At 32.7% G+C, this 20701-nt stretch overlaps 1 protein-coding gene across 1 annotated transcript in view; it reads left to right on the plus strand.

Moving 5' to 3' along the window:
- egg (SET domain bifurcated histone lysine methyltransferase eggless) overlaps positions 1 to 20701 on the plus strand; it is a 148880-nt gene that overhangs the window by 108452 nt on the left and 19727 nt on the right. The window contains exons 17-18 of the mRNA XM_075382333.1: positions 6686 to 6863; positions 13645 to 13774. Coding sequence (XP_075238448.1) covers positions 6686 to 6863; positions 13645 to 13774 — 308 coding nt within the window. The remainder of the gene's footprint in view (positions 1 to 6685; positions 6864 to 13644; positions 13775 to 20701) is intronic.

The following is a 20701-nucleotide window of genomic DNA, read 5'->3' on the forward strand; positions in this document are numbered from 1 at the left end:
CAAGAAACTAAATTTAGGCTAAAAAATGTTTTCAGACATAACAATTTTTGTAGTAATTTTAAAATTACCTGAGATCAGAATAAAAATAATTTATATTAATTTACAATTTTAAGTGTACACATACCAAAATACACATATAAATAAATATACATGTACAAATAAAATATTTATTTTTTATTGATTTTAATTTAAATGTTAAATTTCTTACTGAAAATTTTATTCAAATTATCTTAAATATTTTAATGTTTTTACTTGTAATTTAATAATTCCTTCAATAATTGATTAAAAAAAATTAAATTAAAGATAAAACTTAAAACATTTATTAAAAATAAAATAAGAAGCTTTACTTTTTTAGTGTATTATAAAAGAATAAAATGTTGCTTACTTGTTTCATTGGTCTTTTAGTTTTAAAAATAATATTTTGAATTAACTTTTTTATAGCTCTATACTTGTTGAGAACAGAATAAACTACAATTGTTCATTCTTTCTTTACTTATTATTTACATCATATCTTGGCCTACTGTGCTCCAATATTCATTTTCTCTCTTCCTTGCTTTATTAATATACATAATGACTAATATTACATATATAATTCCTGTTAAGAGACAAAAGTCTCCAGGGTAAGCAGTAAAACAGTAAAAAAAATTCAATTCAGTTTGGTCTCATTGAACGGAGTGTCATTCTGGAGTTCATTCTATTGTTCTTCTCTTGCCGGGTCAAACCATGTTTCAATCGTCGATCTTCCAACTCCCTACACCAACTGTTCTTCGGTCTTCCTCGTTTCCTGACTGGCGGGATATCAAGAGCCATTATCTTTTTTGTAACACTTGAAGAGTGCTGAGAATCAATCTTTTCGAACCAATCGTTTCGCTCTCGAGAGATTTTCTCTGCCACTGTCTCTTTTATTTGAAGGGAGCCTCGTATTCGTTCGCTTCTGATGCGGTCCAACTTAGTCACACCAAGAGACATTCGAACATTTTCATCTCTGCAGTCATGAGATCTCGATCAAACTGCTCGTATCGTGTCCAACACTTTGCTCCATATGTAAGTGCGGGTCTAACCACTGTAGTATACATTCGGCCCTTAAGTTTTGGAGGCATACGCTTGTCGCAAAGAACAGCCGAAATCTGCTGCCACTTCAACCATGCCACGGTGATTCGATGGTTCACATCTTGCTCACAGCCGCCTCTTTGATTCAATATAGATCCAAGATACTTAAAACTTGTACACTTCGGCATAACTCGACCGTTGATCATAATGTCAGGCGATGGTGCTTGTGCATCGCTGAATGGCAAGAACATATATTCCGTTTTGGATTCACTGATCTTCAGACCGTGACTTTCAAGTGCACATTTCCAGCGATTGAAAACATCCTGCAGCACCGCAACACTTTCACTCGCAAGACCCACATCGTCAGCAAAAAGTACGCTCAGCAGCAATTCATCCATGATGTGCGTTGTCAGATAATTGATAACAATGTTAAAGAGCAGTGGGCTCAGCACGCTGCCTTAATGTACCCCCATGTTCACAAGAAAAGCCGTTGATGTTCCTGCCATTCATCTCACCCTTGTGGTCGCATCGCGATACATGTCCACAATGATTTCAACATATCGTTCTGGAACACCGTGACTTCTCATTGCCGTCCATATCAAATCTCGCGGCACTCGATTGAAAGCTTTCTCATGGTCTATGAATATCATATGCAAATTCCTAGCAGCGTCTAAACTTTTCCACCAGTATACGCATAGCTTGAATTGCATCCGCTGTTGATCTGCCAGGCACGAAACCACATTGATTAACGTGAATTTTTGACAGTACAATTTTCATCAGGCCGTTGTTAATGACTCTCCCAAAGCTTCATAGTGTGCGACAGTAGTTTTATACCTCTGTAATTGCCGCATATTCTGGAATCTCCTTTGCCCTTAAAGAACGGCAAGAGGAAGCTTTGACGAAAAGCCGCAGGCATCGAGCTTCCGTTTTTAATTTTGTTGAACAAAATACAGTGAAAGAGGATGCCGATCGCTCCAACAGACTTCCACAGCTCTATGGGCACTTCGTCCGGTCCCACTGCTTTACTTCTTTTCATTTCTTTCTGTGCAGCTTCGACCTCCAATTCGGTTATGTCTTCCACTTCTTCGCCTAAGACGGGTTCACAGGATGGGTATTCGGTTCGTGGGAACTCCTTGTTCAACAGATTATCAAAGTAGTCTCTTCATCCCTGCGTTATGTCGTGGTCGTAAGTAAGCAGCCTGCCATTTGCATCCTCAATAAACTTAGGTGAAGATATTGCTTTTGCATTGTTTTGATGCTGTGCTGCCACTTTAAAGATCATCCCACCGCCGTCCGGAGATTCGAGATCTTCATAGAACTTTTGACACGCAGCAGCTTCGGCTTTAGCTACTTCTTTTGCCGCGGCTTTCTTCGTTTTGTTGTGATAGCCGCTCTTTTTCTATTGTCAGTAGTGGATCACACTTCGACCACACCCTGAATGCTGCCCTCTTGGTCGCCACTGCCTTCTTGACAGAGTCGCCCTTCCAAAACCAAGCTTCTCTTCCGTTTCTCAATCGACCTTTCGATACTCCAAGCAGTTCTTTAGCTTTCAACAAACAGACATCTTGGAATGCCTGCCACATCTCGCCAGCATCCAGTTCAGCCTCTGCCTCAACAACATCATGAATCCAGTCTTTCAATTCTGTCAGAAGCCAGAATTGAAACCCAGAAGCCCTGTTCAGTACCCAGTCTTTGCCATCGAATCTTTTCCACTTTAAACGACTTGTCTATAGTTCGAGAAGCAGCTGGAAGGCGCATTTCAGTCAGTAGCAAACGATGTTGATCCACAACGTCCTCTCCCAAGATGACTTTACAATCCCTCACAAGCTTTCTCATGGCGGCAGTGCACAAATGGTAATCGATCTGGGTCGTACGGCCCCCGCTGCTGTAAGTGATCAGGTGACGGGGCTGTTTTCTGAAGAACGTGTTCAGTATTACTAACTCATGAGCCTTGGCAAGTCAAAGTATCTCATTTCTCTGCTCATTTCTGCAGCCATATCCGTAACCACCATGCCACCTTTTATCGCCTTGATTTTGTGTGCCAACATTCCGTTGAGATCCGCACCCAGAAACACCCTCTCGTTCTTGGGGAGTTTTTTAAGCAAGTTCTCCAGTTCAAGCCAAAAAGCCTCTTTCTCTGCTGCTGGACATCCTGTCTGAGGTGCATAGGCACTGATGATGTTCCAAATTCCCCTGTCGATCACCAACTTAATGCTCATCAGGCGGTCACTGACTTTTTCAATATCGACGATGTTGTTTTGTAGCTCTAGACAGAGTATGATGCCGACTCCATTTCGATGATTCTCGAGCCCGTGATAGTGTACTTTAAATTTCTTTGTGTTCGTATCCAAAAAACGGCTCTTGTTTGCTTGGTTACGCCACTTTGTTTCTTGGACACAGAACATCCAATCTCCGTCTCTCCATCACATCCTCCAGTTGGTAGCTCTTTCCGTTCATGCTACCCACGTTCCATGAGCCAATGCGCAAAATCCTGGGTCCAATTGGATGCTTCATTTTGCTCGCCCCTGAAACGTCCCGAGCTCTGATCCGTCCACGAGTGGACGTCCCGGGATCACGAACCCGAAGTGCCTTTGGGTAGTGTTATTTATTTAAACCATTATTTCCAAAAAGCATGAATCCATTGTTTTGAACCTGTCTGGATTTAAAAGGTTTTGTTTGTTTGACGTCTTCATGTTGCCTATAATCAAAATTCGACCTTTCTTTTTTTTCCACCGGTGGTCTCCAGTCGTGGTAACCCAAGGCTTCATGACACTGTTGGGATCAGAGCTTAAGGTGTTAATGACGTCGCAGCCACATCTTATGGTGTTCACTTTGTAGCTGCATTTGATTCAAAAAGATCATTAGACATGACCCCCACCCTTCTCTGTCTGCCACGCCACCTTGTAGGTCTTGCGTTGCCCGGGTCACACCACAGGGAGGTAGAGAATCGGGTAGTTGACCGGTCTGGAGCTATGTCGTTTTCCTAATAAACGATGTTGGTTACTTAGCCCTGCGCTTCGTTTCAACCGGCCCATTTCGTGACCCACTCCAATATTCATTTTATTTTTATTATTTTTAATTTATTATTCCTTCCTATCACAAATTTTTAAATTCTATTCTACATTCCATAATTATAAATGATTTAATCTAAAGACCTTTTTATCATGTACCAGCAGACAATGCATACCAAAAATTGTACTTATTATAAGGTTAAGTAGCCAGTGAGAGAAGAGAATGTAGTTAACAAAAAAATAAAAATTCCAAATTCTCAACAAAAAAGGTTTTCTTCAAAAGAAATTCTGTAAATAATTTTCCTTAAATTTTTCAATTTAACTTTTATGATTGTTATATATGCAGTAGAAGGTTGGGCTGTTATAAAAGCCAGGGATCCAGGATTCCCTTAGTTATTTTTTTAAATAACAAAATATTTTAAAAGTGTAACAGTAAATGTAAACAAAATATGGTGTATTATAATATAATGTTGTTTTTCTGGCAACCAGCATGAAATTTCCTCTACATTTTTAAGAAATTCCTATTTAGTTGTGTTTTATAAATGACCTAGTTAGCATGCTTCATATTATATCTCCTACTTGTTACTACAAGTAGGTAATAATATGTTTCGTGTTTGTTTGTAATGTATTACTTGTTACTTTTATGAGAAACGTTTGATAATTTTTTTTTTATCCAGAATTATAACAGTTGGCAATTCTGATAAGATGTTTTGTTATGATAATGGCAGTTGCAAACTATTCAAAAGAATTTACAGAAATCTGCTGCTTTTCATCAGTGCAATTCAATCTGTTAGTTGTTCATCGGTGCAAAAAGCACTGATGAATATAAGTTAATAGTTGACATTACCAACCTTTATATGTTTCCTGTCAAAAGTTCATCACATTTCATCTGGCAGTCTATTTGTTTAAACCTATTTGATAAATAGGTTTTAGTTTTCTTTTTAGAGAAAAAAAAACAAATATTTGCAGTGATTTGATATTTGTGTTTGATGGTATAATGACTCAAGGAATAGTTCAAAACTGTATTTGGTGATTTTACCATAAAAAATCAGCCATTTATTTTTGGTTCAGCGAATTAAAATGTTCCAGTAGCACAAAATAAGAACCACACATCAGATGTCTAAGCAAAATAAAATAGGAAAGTGTTCAAAAATATCATTTTGGAATAATGGAATCACTGGCACAGTGAATACCTCAAGTGAGAGTTCACACAACACCTTAAAATAACATCTTATATGAAAAACTATCAGCAAATGGGTAATGTATTCATTAATTAGTCAATCAAAAAAAAAAGTCCCAGGTTTGAATTCTGGTGAGGCATAGTATTTTTTATACCCTACAAAAATTTACATTCTATATTCTCATGACAGTTGGCGACTTTATGTGGTAGAATAATCACAAAAAAAAATTTAATATCGCACTGAATAAGTTCATTGAGCTAAAGGAAAATTACACAAAAAATATTTATTGCAACTTAAAAAATTATAAAATACTCTTCATATGTTATGTTAATCAGTTAACAAAATAATGTGTTTAGTTAATTTAGACCAATTTAGATTCTGTTCAATTTTTTTTAAAAACTTGTCTAATTTATTTGTCAATCTTTAAAATACTTCCATATATTGAGTGTAAATGAACCCCTCTGCCTTTATTAAATTAGAGGATCTGCCATGGGAAATCTTGATTTTCTCCTTCCTCCAATTTTTTATAGATGTGACATTATTAAAGTGGCAGCCCATGTTGGCCCCATTTTTGAGTAGATTTTAAAATGCGAGAAAAAATGTTTTAAACAGTAGTTTTTTATATTAAATTAAATTGTTCATATTAATCTTATTAAATGTTATATTAGTGATCATTATTACTAAAATAACAATGGAAAGAACCATACCTGATCAGAATAGTAGTGGCACCTCCAGTTGTAATTTTGAAATATCTGTTTATTTTTTTTTTTAATTTTGAATCGACAAACACTGAGATAAAATCGACAAAATCTATGAACACTGAGATAGATTTGACTTACCATTATTAAAGAAGGATGTTTTATTCTGATGATTCCTGGAGACAGACTAATTTTTACCAGAATATTTATTTATATATATGTTTATACGAGTATATGTAGACCAGAAGTAGAAATGGAGAATTACTTGATGTAAAATTTGAAAAAAGAAAAACAGTGGTGGTACCTGTTTTTAAGACATCAACATCCAGAATTATAAAATACAAAATTTGTACAAAAAGTGAAATGAGAGAAAATGTGCTGTAGAAATTGCTTTTATTATATTTCCCTTTCAAATTTTATTCATTAACTTATCTTTGTCAGTTACAGTAGTAAAGCAACTTATAATTCCTTTTTTTTATCAAACTTTGTATAAATATCATGAATTGTACAACTATTTTCTCTTAATACAAAAGGCTTGATACAAAGATTGTAGACAAAAATTTCAAAATTACTCTAGAATGCTATTTTTACAGCTCTCTATATATACATGGATGTTTCTATTTTCTGCTCATGCTCAGTGTTACAATATGAAGCCATTTTCAGACTTTTATAATTTTTTATATTTAGTCAGCAAGACTCTTTTTCATAAAATTATTGTTTTACTATTGTTAATGTGTGTTTGTAGGTGTAAGTGCTCACATACATGTCTTAATAGAGTTGCACAACAACCTCTTTCTGTAAAACTCCAGTTGTATAAAACTCTAATGAAAGGTTGGGGTATAAGATGTTTACATGACATACCTCAAGGCTCTTTCATTTGCATTTATGCTGGGAATCTGTTGACAGAACAAGCAGCTAATGAGGTGAGGCATAATTTTTTTTACAAATTTGTACTTAAGATCACACAACATAATGGTAACATATTATTACATTATCTTCCAATGTTAAGTATTATATTTCTGTACTTTGAAAGTTTGTAGATTGAATGGCTTAAGAAATAAACTGGTACTTATTAGTAATCATTCAGGCACTTATACACCATAAATAATATATGAACTTAACTCGTTTAGCTATCATACATATATAGTAAAAAATTTCATTAATAATAGTAATGGCAGGATTTTTTTTAAAGCACTTCACATTTTTTTATTCTTGTTTCATTTCTTGTTAGAAGGATTTGAATTTTCAGTTGCAAACTGTAGACAAATGGCATTCTTCTACTTGTCATGTTAATGAGTCTAGTGAAAACATAAAAATGAATAGCAAAAATATGTAAATATAACAAGTAAAATGTAAATGAATAGCATAATATATAACAAAAAAAAATATATATATATGTATATACGAGGTTTTTTTTTTTCAAGGTCCGATCGGTCATGAAATTAAAACCACAATGAAAATAAACAATTTTTTATTTATAACAAGTACTTTCATAGTCGCCACTCCAATTTAGACATTTGCCGTAGCGTGGTACCAACTTTCCAATACTCTCGTCATAGAATGAAGCCGTCTGTGTTTTCAGCTATGTCTCTACGCGGGTCTGCAGCTAGATGTCTGTGCAAAAATGTCCTCCTAGCCAGCGTTTCATGTGAGCAAAGAGGTGAAAATCGGATGGAGCAAAGTCCGGTCTGTATGGTGGGTGATCAAACACTTCCCAATGAAACCGCTGCAGGAGCTTCTTTGATACAGCTGCAGTGTGCGGCTGAGATTGTCATGGAGAAAGACAATGCCTGATGACAACATTCCTCTCAGCTTATTCTGATTGCCCTTTGTAAACATTGAAGAGACATGCAGTATGAGGCTGCAGTGATGGTCGTGCCACGTTCCATGAATTTCCCCAAGAGAACTCCATTCCGGTTCCAGAACACAGTAGCCATACACTTTCTGTTAGAGAAGGTTCGCTTGAACATCTTTGGCTTACTGGGAGAATGAGAATTCATCCACTGTTTGGATTGTTCTTTTGTTTCTTCAGTTTCGAAATGGACCCATGTCTCGTCCCCTGTGACAATTTTGTTCAAAAATCTTCTCCTTCATTGTGGTAGCACTGGAGAAACGTTAGGGAGGCGTCCATTCTCATTGGTTTTTTGATGGTCGGACAGGATCTTAGAAACTTATCTTGCACACAGTGTGCGGTACTGAAAAGTCTCTCACTCACAATGATGTAGAGAGCTGACCTTGAAATTTCAGGAAGCGAATCACCCAATACAGAAATTGTGAACCGACGATTTTCTTGAATTGCCTCATCCATTCGATCAACGAGATCATCGATTGACACTTGCTTCCTTCCTTGACCACCTGCATCATGAATATCTGTACGTCCTGCTTTAAAGTTCCTGCACCATTGTCGCACTTTCTGTCACTCATTGAAGTTTCACCATACACATTACTTATTCGTCGATGAATTTCAGTTGCATTACACTTCTCAGCCTCAAGAAATCGAATTACCGCACGCACTTCTCACTTGGCGGAAGATTGTATTGTTGTAGACATGTTTACGTGCTAGCTGCATGTTCAGAACTAAACAAAGTGACGCGGCGTGATTGAAGGCCGTACTAGAGACGCTCCACAACACATATGCGCAAAGGTTCATCTGATTTTTTCGCAGGTTTAAATCATGACCAATTGGACCTGGAAAAATAACCCTCGTATATATAACTTAAAAATAATTTATATTAATAATATATATAGCAAAATATAACATCCAGTCGTTAGTAAAGATCAAGAGTTGGGAAGCAATGAAGCAATTAAGAATTCTGAGAAAGTCACTGAACTTAATGGTTATAAAAAAACCATCACTCATGCTTTTCCATGTATGACACAGAACAGTGTCTTATATCTTTGTTTATACAAAAAAGTATTATCTCTATCTATGAGTAATTTTTGAGTTTTGAGATACACTGATAAACATAATTTTTATTTTCTAACATGCGATACATGATTTTAATCTGTTTTTTTATGCTGAAAACAAATATGAACTCAAAATCTTTCTATCATCCACCATTTTTGAAAATTTTTAAATTTTAATTAAAGGATATTTTTCAACATATAGTTAGCATTTTAAGCTCCTATATTTTATTTTGTTAGCTCATTTAATATTGTTTAATATTGTTAACATAATTTGTAAGCTATAAATAAACAACACTAGACAAAGAATTAAATCATATCATAGTCACATATTATGACATATCTAATACTGAAGAGTGAGCCTTCATGGACAAGATTAATCAAGTCTGTGCAGGTCAAAACATGTAGCTGAAAACACAGCTGTGTTGTTTGTATTAAGCACTGGGTTTAGGAATGAATTAATTTTGTTCAGTCTTATTGTTATCTTATGTTTGTTAACAGTGCAGTGTTACAAAGCCTCAAAATTGTGTAAATGATGTAGATACCTTTTGTTATGTATGTGGTGAGTTTACCGTAAAATCAAATAGTAAAAACATTACACCTTTAATTAAAAAAACATATCATTTGTACTTTCAGTGTAAAATTGGTGATCAGGATAAGAAGTTGGCTCCTCATATAGTATGCACTAATTGTGTTCTGTATACGAGGTGCTACCCAAAAGTTCGGGGAATTTTACCATAAAAATAAAATAGCTTACCATAACTTATAATTTCCACTGTCTTCTTCAAACTAATCCCCTTGGGCATTGATACAGTGATCCCAACGTTTCCCATGATTCCATGCATCCCTGGAAGTTTGCAGGTGTAAGTGTTCGAAGCACGTTCTGCGTTTCTTCCTGAATCTCCTAAATTGTGTTAAAACGACGGCCTTTCAATTGAAATTTTATTTTTGGAAAGAGAAAAACTCGCACAGGGCAAGATCAGGCGAATAGGGTGGGTGGGAAATCACTACAGTCTTTTTGGAAGCCAAGAAATTCCTAACGGCTAGCGATGTGTGCGCGGGCATGTTGTCATGGTGCAGAACCCAGCTATTGTTACCCCTCAGATCTAAATGTTTGCGCCTAATGCTTCACGTAACCGCTTCAAAACTTCTCAATAGAACATCCCATTGACAGTTTGACCAAGAGGAACAAATTCCTTATGGATAAAGTTTTTGGTCGAAAAAACAATCATCATGGGCTTCACCTTGCTGCAAACTAAGCGTGCTTTTTTTGGCCGCTGTGAACTTGGCGACTTCCACTGCAACGACTGCTGCTTAGTTTCAGGGTCATACCCGTACACCCATGTCTCATCACCGGTTATGATGTTGGAGATGAAGTTAGGGTCATCTCTTGCTTAATTTTTCTATTCACTACAGACAGCTACGCGATTTTGTTTCTGGTTGCTGTTCAACAGTCTCGGTACAAATTTTGCAGTAATGTGTCTCATGTTCAAATTGTCCGACAAGATGCGTTGGACGGACCTATATGACATTTGTATGATTGCACAAACATCATGGATTGTTTGTCTACGATCTGCAACAATAGCCTCTCGCACTTTTGCAATGTTTTCCGGTGTTGCGCTTGTAGATGGTTTTCCTGAACGCTCATCGTCATCGACTGTCGTTTGTCCATCTTTGAATCGTATGTACCACAAAAAAGTTTTACTTTTACTCATAGCATTATCACCAAATGCTTTCACAAGCATGCGATGGGTTACTGCACCAGTTTTTTTAAGCATAAATCGAAATTTGATGCCGGTTCTTTGTTCTTTAAAATCTGCCATTTAGAACTTCGCCGAAACAGTAAAAACAATGTTACACAACCGCATGAAAGTCAACAATACAGCCTCTCACCGTCACAGCTGTTGAAACACTGATTCACAAAGAGTACTGTTAGCCACTTCTAGCAGCAGCAGGTCGTACCAGCAATGGTTCGCGTGCGAAATTCAAATTCCCCGAACTTTTGGGTAGCACCTCGTATTTAAGAGAATGGATGAAAGGTACATGGAAGGCTTTGCGATTTGGTGTACCTATGGTTTGGCATGAACCAAAAGATCATATAACCAATTGTTACATGGAATTTCTAAAAAATCTAAACATACTGTAAAATATTCTTCATTGCAATCTGCATTCAGGCCTGTACCTCACAGTGATATTATTCCAGTTCCTGAGCCACCTGTGAATGTATGTTTCGAAAGCAGCGATGAAGAATCAGGCAGTACTGAAGAAGACAATGATTTTGATTTTGAATTATCTTCCAATAAGCCACATCTTATATCACAAGGTGAATTAGATGGCTTGGTTAGGGATATAATTTATCAAAAAAATCAAGCTGAACTCTTAGGATCAAGACTGCAAGGTTGGAATTTACTTAAAAAAAATACAAACATTTCAGGCTTTCAAAGCCGACAAAAAGAACTTTCTCAGTACTTTATTGATGAAAATAATTTGGTTTATTGCACCAATATTGATGAGCGTATGTTGCACTTAAGACAAGTTCATAAACCTGAGGACTGGTACCTTTTCATAGATTCATCCAAGTATAGTTTAAAAGTGGTTCTATTACAAAAAGGTAACAAATATCCTTCGATACCAATTGCTTATGGTATTTATTTGAAAGAGACATACAATGTGATGAAAGACGTTGTTGAAAAAATAAATTATAAAAAACATAGCTGGAACATATGTGGTGATTTGAAAGTTATAGCTATTTTGTTACCAAAGGGTGGAACATATGAGACAACTCCAAATGAGAAAAATATTATCCATGAACCCGTAGTTGAACCCAAAAAAAATATTTTTACTCCCTCTCCACATCAAGCTAGGACTAATGAAGAATTTTGTAAAACCAATGAAGAGGGTAGTCCTGGATTTTTGTACATCAGGCAGAAATTTCTGAATATAAGTGAAGGAAAAATTAAAGAAGGAATATTTGTTGGTCCTGAAATAAGAGAGTTGGTCAAAGATGATGCATTTAACTTAATATTAAATAATGTAGAAAGTGCAGCTTGGGCTTCATTTAAAGACGTTTGAAAAAAGTTTTCTCGGCAAACAAAAATACGACAATTACCACTACATTTTTAATCAACTTCTTACTTCATACAGAGCTATGGGATATAATGTGTCTTTGAAAACACATTTCCTCCACTTGCATCTGGATTTTTTCTTAGACAACCTTAGAGACGTAAGTGACGAACACAGTGAATGTTTCCACCAAGACATTTCGGTGAAGGAAAGACTATATAAAGGAAATGGAATACTAACATGCTAGCCCATTACTGTTGGACATTAATTTGGGATGTGCCTGAGGCTATTTATAAAAGAAAAGCATCAGCGAAATCATTGTAACACAGGTATGGCCATGCAAAATTATAAATTTTACAGATTTTAACTATATTTTATCTTAATTTTTTTTGAAGCGTAATTTATTTAAAACTAAGGGTGATAGAAAAATTGTATTTACAGATCTGTAATGTACACAAAAAAAGCAATTCAAGAAATGTTATCACACTTTTGTGATAACATTTCTATATATATATATATATACATCTATATATATAGAAATTTTTTTAATGAGAAACATTAAAAAAATTTTTTTTGTCTATCAGTGATATCAACCACGATTCAATAATTAAAAAAGTTAAAAACAATCATTTCCTACAGTAGCTGAAATACCATTGTAAAACAGTATAAATGAAATTTATAGAAACATAATTCAGACAGAATTGGTGTTTTCAAGTACATTGTTTTTTAAGGATTGATAAATGAACCATTATTAAAACTGAGAGCATTTAAATAAGCAGCTTTTGCATGACAATGTGTAATAGTATGTTTAACATACTATTACAGTAGGGTTAAAGAAGAGAACTGGAAAAACTTCACCTACTTCCAATTTCCTTAAAAAGTATAAACCGTGGTGTGAAGTACTTATTATTTTGAGAATATTCTATACCTGTTTCGGGAGTGACTTGCATATTATGTCGTGTAGACTCCATGTATACTTATGATAGGTGTCGTACATACATTTTATTTTATAGAAGTGTCTAAAATTTTGATATGTAATTCATAATTTTAATTGACATATGCATATACTTATATGTATATATATATATATATATATATATATATATAAAATGAAATATAAACCACTAAAAAACAGTAACTATATAAATTAAACTACCATATTAATTCCAAGAATCAATTCTCATGGGATCCTGGATATTCAGTTGTTATTAAATTCTATAATTATATTCTATAAATTAACGAATCATAAATAAATATATTTCAATATAATTATTTACAGTTATTAATGATCTTTTACTTTTTGTTGTAAAGAAATATTTATTTACATTACAGTTTGTATTTTTATAAAATAACTTAGAAAGATTAGGATATTTAAATATAAGCTGTGATGTATTAGATTAACCTTAATTCTGTGATCTTGACATATGCCGGAGTCTATGTTTTAACTTAGATTTAAATAATATTTTAACTTACAACTCGAATCAAACTTTACACATTGGTAGTGTTCGAAAAGTATAGTTCTTTGGAGTTTTCTTTTTTCTAATTTAATAATTTATCAGTTTAATATAAACAATTTTTATGCATTTTTCTGATGCGTAATTACATCTTTGTAATTTTCTACATCTATATATCTAGTGTAATTTCTAGAGTATATTTCTAGTGTAATTTTCTATATATCTAGATATATATTTTTTGATAAATTTCTTTTCTTTAATTTACTTCTTTTTTCCCCTATAGGGTGGACAGAATTATGGTGATGAATACCTTGCTGAGTTAGATTATATTGAAGTCGTGGAAAATCTAAAAGAAGATTATGAAAGTGATGTTATTGATGATTTTGCAGAAAATGAAAAAGACAGAGGAAGAGGTAAAGAATAGTTTCTAGATTTTTTTTATGTTAACCATTTCCAGCCAACCAGCACACATATTTGCCAAACTCTCACTGCTTCTCTATACTGCTGACGCATTTATGTTTTGCTTTATAAAAGTATTTCATTTTTTAATTGACATCCTATACAGTATTTAAATGTACAAGGGTGGTCAAAAAAATTTTAAAGACAATACCTGTGGTTTGAAAAAACATTATTCCAAATCGCCATTTACATGTTCCTTTTCAAAATAATACCCCCTTAAGTGCAATATGCTACTTCCAATGCTTGATCTGTTTTCATTTTTTAAACACAAAATCCACCATTTTTCAAAAGCACTTTGAATTTCAGCCTCTGTTGCTTTTACACCCTCTAGATTTATCTCAAATTTTCATCCTTTCAATTCTTCTCCTCTGGGAACAGCCAGAAGTCGCAAGTTGCTAGATCTGGCCTGTACGTTAGGTGAACCATTTTAATATTTTTTCTATTCAAAAATTTGCAGACTATCTGAGTGAAATGGGGCACACATTATAATAATGTTGCAGAAGTTCTTCAATTTTTTTTCCAGGGTGTTTTTTTCAGAAGCGAGTCAAAATTATCTTCAGCACATTAATTTATCAGAGAGCATTTACAGTCATCTCTGTAAGTACCTGATGTTGGTAAAATGAGTCCTTCATGATCAAAAAGATGAACATCATGAGTTAATCCACACTGCTTGCAGCATTTGTTTTTTTCAGAGGTGGTGAAGAAGTTGATTAACTTTGGGAACTTTGTTGTTTCATCTAGGAGTCATAATGGAACATCAAGACTTGTCAACAGTTACCACTTGTAGCAAGCCAACAATTCTTCACAGACGAATACACAGTATTCCGTTTGGTCAGACATTAAGAGCTGCAGAACTTGACAACAACAATGCATTTCATATGCGTTTGCATGCTCAGAATATTATCTGCACTGCTTTTTGAGATGTGTAGCAGTTCCTCCAACTGCTGCAAATCAATACAACAATTTTCTCAAATGATGATGTTCACTGTGTATACCAAATGTTACTAATTGATGTTTGGTCAACTCGCTCTTGTATGTCTTCTGTACTTTTTTGACTGGCCAAAAAAGCAGCATGCCAACAAAAACATGTTACAACATATGACAACATGTTTGCTTCTTTCAATGTTTTAGCTGATTTCTTTAAATTGACACAAAACTGAATCGCATAACATTGATTGATATTTTATCCCATGGTAGGCAATTACCCTACAACACACTTTATGTTAGCAATCATTGATACTCGGTGACTATAACAATCAACTTGAAATTGACACAGGAAGTAGACAACACATGTACTTGTGTGGATGCAAGACTGCCACTTTGTGCACTTTAAATTTCATGCAGAAATCTATCTCATTATTTTTTGGACTGCTTTCATTTATTTTTCTTGACGGTCATAATTTTTTTCACAAGTATTTATTTTATTATTTCATTTTATTACTTCAATGTAGATTGGATAAAAATGACATGTCTTGTATCTCCAAAACAAGAACTAATTGGTCATTTTATGATTTTGGAATTCAGCAGATGGAAATACATAAGAATAAACTATTTTTTAACCCAACACATATTCGTTGTTGGGCAGTGTAATCAACTAATATTAATAATCAAATAATACAAATAACTACAAAAAAGTATTTCTAACGTGTTATACATTTTTAAAAACTATATATTATTATTTTAGATAGTCCAAATTGAAAGTGGAATGTTAGTAAACCACTTTAAGAATAGTCTAAACCACTTTTTTTTAACTCTTCTCAGACAGGGCACCTCCATTCCAAGAGTTGGATGTAAAATTTTTATTCTCAAGAAAAGATAGTAGTAACTTTCTTCCATCAGAAATAGCTCTTATGTTAAATTATATGTAACAGCAAGGCAAGAGTTTTATTTATTTTATGATAGAAAGCATTTATAAAAAAATTTATAATAAATTTAAAATTCCTGAATGCTATTAAATATTTGTCCTATTTTGTTATTCAACAATGAATCTTCTACGACCTAGTTATTTCATATCTATGAAATAAGTTTCCTAAACATCTAATTCCTTTTATTTTGGACATTTTCTGAAGATCACTTTCTAGTAATTAGTTTTTAGGAGTTGTTGGGCTATGCTGATCTCTCTGGTTTGCTATAATTACTACTAATCAGATGTTCCATATTCTATATTCAGTTTTTGTTTTAGTTTCTCATATTTATCCTAAATTGCAATTTTCTTTACTTATCAGTTTATAGGTATCAACATTTTGATAGCTTTACCTTTTCATTGTTAGCATTTGTGAGTATATAGGCTTAACTCAAAACCATAACCAAAGTAAAGTTAAAGTTGTGATTTCTATTTGCATTTTTACCTTCGTGCTGAATGGGAGGTAATATTTAGTTAGTAATATTGATCTCATGTTTTATCCTGGACATGTATTCATCATTTTTTTATATTTAGTTATACAATAAGAGAAAATAAAAAAAATAAAATATTCCTCTTTACATGTGACCTTAATACTATAAAAAATGTTCATGGCTAAAGCTAAGCAAAGGTAATTTAATTTTAGAATAGTTGATAGGAAAGGAAACTTAATCTAATTCTGACTTGGCAGAGGAATGAAATATGTATATAAAAATCTTAATTCAAAAAGTTGAATTAAATTATTTATTTAATTACGATGGCTTTCTCAGCTACACAGTTGACAAATAAATAATTTTATTAGCATTTGACAAGTCCAATATTGATTTTGCTTTCTTAGCCAGTGGGTAAAAAGAATTAAAAAACCTAAAATTAAAGATTTTTTTAAAATTTTTGTTAATTTTGAAATTTGTAACTTTATTTATAAAACTGCGGTTGTCTAGAAAAGAATAAATTTAATGTACAAGGTATATTTACATATTTAAAAAAAAATATTGGAATTAGTATTAGTGTAATAAAAACTTTATTAATGTATTTTGAAATTTATAGGGGCTTGTCTTCTTCAAAGTAGTCTACATTGCACTGCTCTCAACATTTCCTCCACTTTTGGAAATGATTTGCAGTTTTTAGATGGTGTCTGCAGGGGTCAAGTCTGGAGAGTAACAGGGTAATGCACAGTGATTGTCTCATGTTATGCCAGTGGATGGTGGATGGTGCATGAGCTAGTGCATTACAGTGGAACATCTAACAGCTCAGATCTCTTTCTGCATACAAACTTCAAACCCTGTAAAACTTCTGTTTTACAGTTGTTTACTCCTGTTTATTGCCTGACCATGTGGAATGAATTCATAATGGAACAAGCCTTTCCAGTCAAAAAGACCACCAACTTCACTATGTTTAACTAAATTATGAGGGCTTTTTTTAGTTTAAATGGTCATTTCCTAACCATTGTGATGATTCCTTGTTGATTTCTGCATTGTAATCAATACAAAGTCTTATTTCCTGTTACAATGTTTTTAAAAACCTTTTATCAGCTTTGGCTTTGTCAAGAAGACCTTGAATGTTGTTAACAACACCAATCTCTTTCATATCTCAAGTCAGCAAATGTAATACAAATTTTGCACAGATACAATGTAAAATTATTCCAAAATTCCATGGCATGATCCTATGCAGTTCTCCAGTACAACAAATCTCTCAGTTTAAGTACTGATCTTGATTAATTGCATCATTCTTATCTTGTATTGGTAAGGAAAAGTTGTCCAGGTCTGGGATCTTCATCAGTCTATTTTCTGTGTCCTTTAAAATGATATAACTATTCATAGCAGTGCAGTTTGCTTATATAGACTTCCCAAAGTGCTTGCTTAAGCATTTTAAATGTGAATGAAAATTTTACAAAATTGGAAGCAAAATTTAATGCAATCGCATTGTTTGTCAAGATCTTTTATTTTTTACTTAAAAATCCAACAAGAAGTTAGTATATGTGTTTACTCAACTGTTGTAGTTCAAAACCAATGGCCTCTTTAAATTGCCTCTAGCCAGTGCTAGTTGTTGGAATTCACTCTGTCCACTAGTTTGCTCGTTATTACAAAAGTGTGACCTTTTTTTTGTTTTTGAACACTTAACTCTTTCTACTTCATATTTGTTGTAGCTTTTTTAACATCAATTTAATAATTTTTTGTTATGACAACACATGTAGCTAAAATTCCCCTCTACAAACTTGCGATAGTGCATTGAAATCTGTTTACCAGTTTGTTTTCAGTAGCTGGTAAAATGGAGTCAAGTACAGCCATTATGTCAACATGGTTAAAACGGTGTGCAGTGATCAAATTTTCAACAGCAGAAAATGTGAATCCTATGAATATTTTTCATTGTTTAAAAGCGGTTTATGGTAGTGAAACTGTTGGCAGAAGTACTGAGAATAGGTGGGCATTGAAATTTTGCAAATGTGAAGCTGGTAAAGTGACAATTGAGGACGCACCTCGCAGCAGACAACCAGTTTCTGTGACTGACAAGAAAGATCGAAAGGAGGTGATTTACTTCAAAGTGACTGGCGAATCACCCAGCAATGCATCGCTATTCAGTTAGGCATATCTAAGGAACGAGTAGGCCATATTGCCAAGAGGGATCTCAAAAGTAATCATTACACCACCGACAATGAGGTGAAGGAAGCTGTGGCCACTTGGATCAGAGAAAGACCACCAGAATTTTTCAGTGAAAGAATGCAAAAACTTGTCACACATTGGGAAAAAGTATCAGTGTAAATGGGGATTTTACTGAAAAACAAATATTGCATTTTGTAGCTAAGGTACAATTATTCACTTTTTATTTCATTCCAATATCTCTTTTCATTCATTCCCATGCTATGCATATATGTACAAAATTTATCAGTCGAGGCTTCATAATATTTGATAAAAAAATTGTTTCAAATTTAATTTTTTGACCAGAAAAACTAATCATTCCCTTGGTGTTTTGCTTACTATATCAGAGTTTGGAAAATTTTGAGACATAAACTGCAGCAGACTTACCAATCAAACTAAATACTTGTGCTGTAATGGATCCCAATTTATGTTAATAGCATCTGCTACCATGAGAGTTTAATACTTTTTTCAGAAAAGTGAATATTTACATATTATGTATATATCGTAGGTATTATTTGATGATTTTTTTATAATTTAGCTGTAGTTTAGCTGTGATGTAGCTACTTTAAACTGTGACCTATGTAGCCTATGTAAGTAGAGGGTGTCTTATAGTCTTGGTCAACGGAAATGGAAATTTTTAAAAAAGACCAGTTTTTTAAATAAATATACAAGCAATAAATCTAGGCTTCATTTATATCAGTTCAAATCTTTTATTTATTATTTTTTTATGTAATTTTAAGTAAATAAACTATACAGTATTAAAGTAGTACTATTGTATATATTTGTCTGGTTAAGTGTATTAAAGACACAAAAACAGGTGTGTTTATAATATATTTATTGTTAATTTATCGGCCTACTTGTTATTCTTGTATAAAAATAAAAAATTATTCATAAATTACTTTATTACATTATTTATAAATTCATTATTAGTAAATCTTAAAAATTGAAGAAATAAAAATAAAATTTCTACTGTAATATTTCTACTTCAATATAATGGTATGAATTTTTATTATATTATAGGTGTTTAGAAAAATGAATCTTTTGCAGTTTCATAGAAAGTAGGTTGATTATTTGAATCACATGAAAATGGAAATGTGTGCATTGGCATACCTAATGTGTTCAAAAATTTGTAAAAGGTAGTAACAATAAAAAAAAATTATTAGATTATACAATATTTTTACTTTATAAGTTGGTTATCTATATAAAAAAAAGAAAAAAAAGGAATTAACTAGAATAAGCATTTACATAAAAAAAAAGATTCTGTTGGTTTATATTAATGTAGAAACCATTGAAGTGTAAACAAATTAGCTTGACCAATAAATATTGTAAAATTTATTGTTCAACTTAAAAATTTAAGTTGTAAAAATTTTTATGAATTAATAATATCTGTAAGAAAACTAATCCAGTTAATCAATTAAATAATACTAATAAACATGTATTTGAATTTTATAGAATCAAATGTAGTATTACTGAGAAATTCAATTTAAAATTTAGATTAAAAAAAAAATTAGGAAATAGTTTTGTCAATGCATTTTTTTTTAATAAAAATAACTTACAAGTACAACACTATTTCCAAATAAAGAATAATAATAATAATAATAATAATACATTAAAATTTTATCATAATTGTATTAATCATTATACAGAATTTAAATTTGCAAACTGGTGGCTTTAACCTATTGCATCAAACAAACTATTAACTGTTGTATTTAGGTTAGGTTAGATAATTTTTTATAAATTCAGTCATAATCTTACCAAGCACTGTTCACATCAGTATAATGTATAACACCTTGAAAAACAAATACAATTAGGCACTCCAAAACATGTAATCCATCCAAAGTTCAGGGAAAATTTATACTTGAACGATAAGTATCAAATTTAATAAATGAAATGAAAAAAGTAATAAAATTTCATAAAAACTTGCTCTTAAGAAAAATAAATAACATAAATAATACTTAAAAAAATTAATTAAACATGAAAAATGAAGATAATCAGTCGGCATACCACTTGTTATACCAAATACTAACTGGCATAAATATACATCAATGAATTTCATTTAATGAGTTAAAACATTTTGATTTCATAAATTATCAACCACTGACAATTCAGGTTGCAGTATTTGAAATATTCATGTTTTAACTATACCTACAATAATATTATACTATTTAAAATTACTAAAAAAGCAAATGTACTTCAGAGAATTACAAGTTAGCGAAATAGTTTTTTTTTTTAAATTGTCATTTACTTAGTAAAAAAAGTTGAGATTAAGTATTACAATTAAAAATAAGCTTTTTCTATTTCAGCTGTTATTGCTCAGTTAATCTGTATTGAAAACATTAGTTATT

This window comes from Lycorma delicatula, chromosome 1, assembly GCF_047948215.1.
Source record: "Lycorma delicatula isolate Av1 chromosome 1, ASM4794821v1, whole genome shotgun sequence".
NCBI classification, from domain to species: domain Eukaryota; kingdom Metazoa; phylum Arthropoda; class Insecta; order Hemiptera; family Fulgoridae; genus Lycorma; species Lycorma delicatula.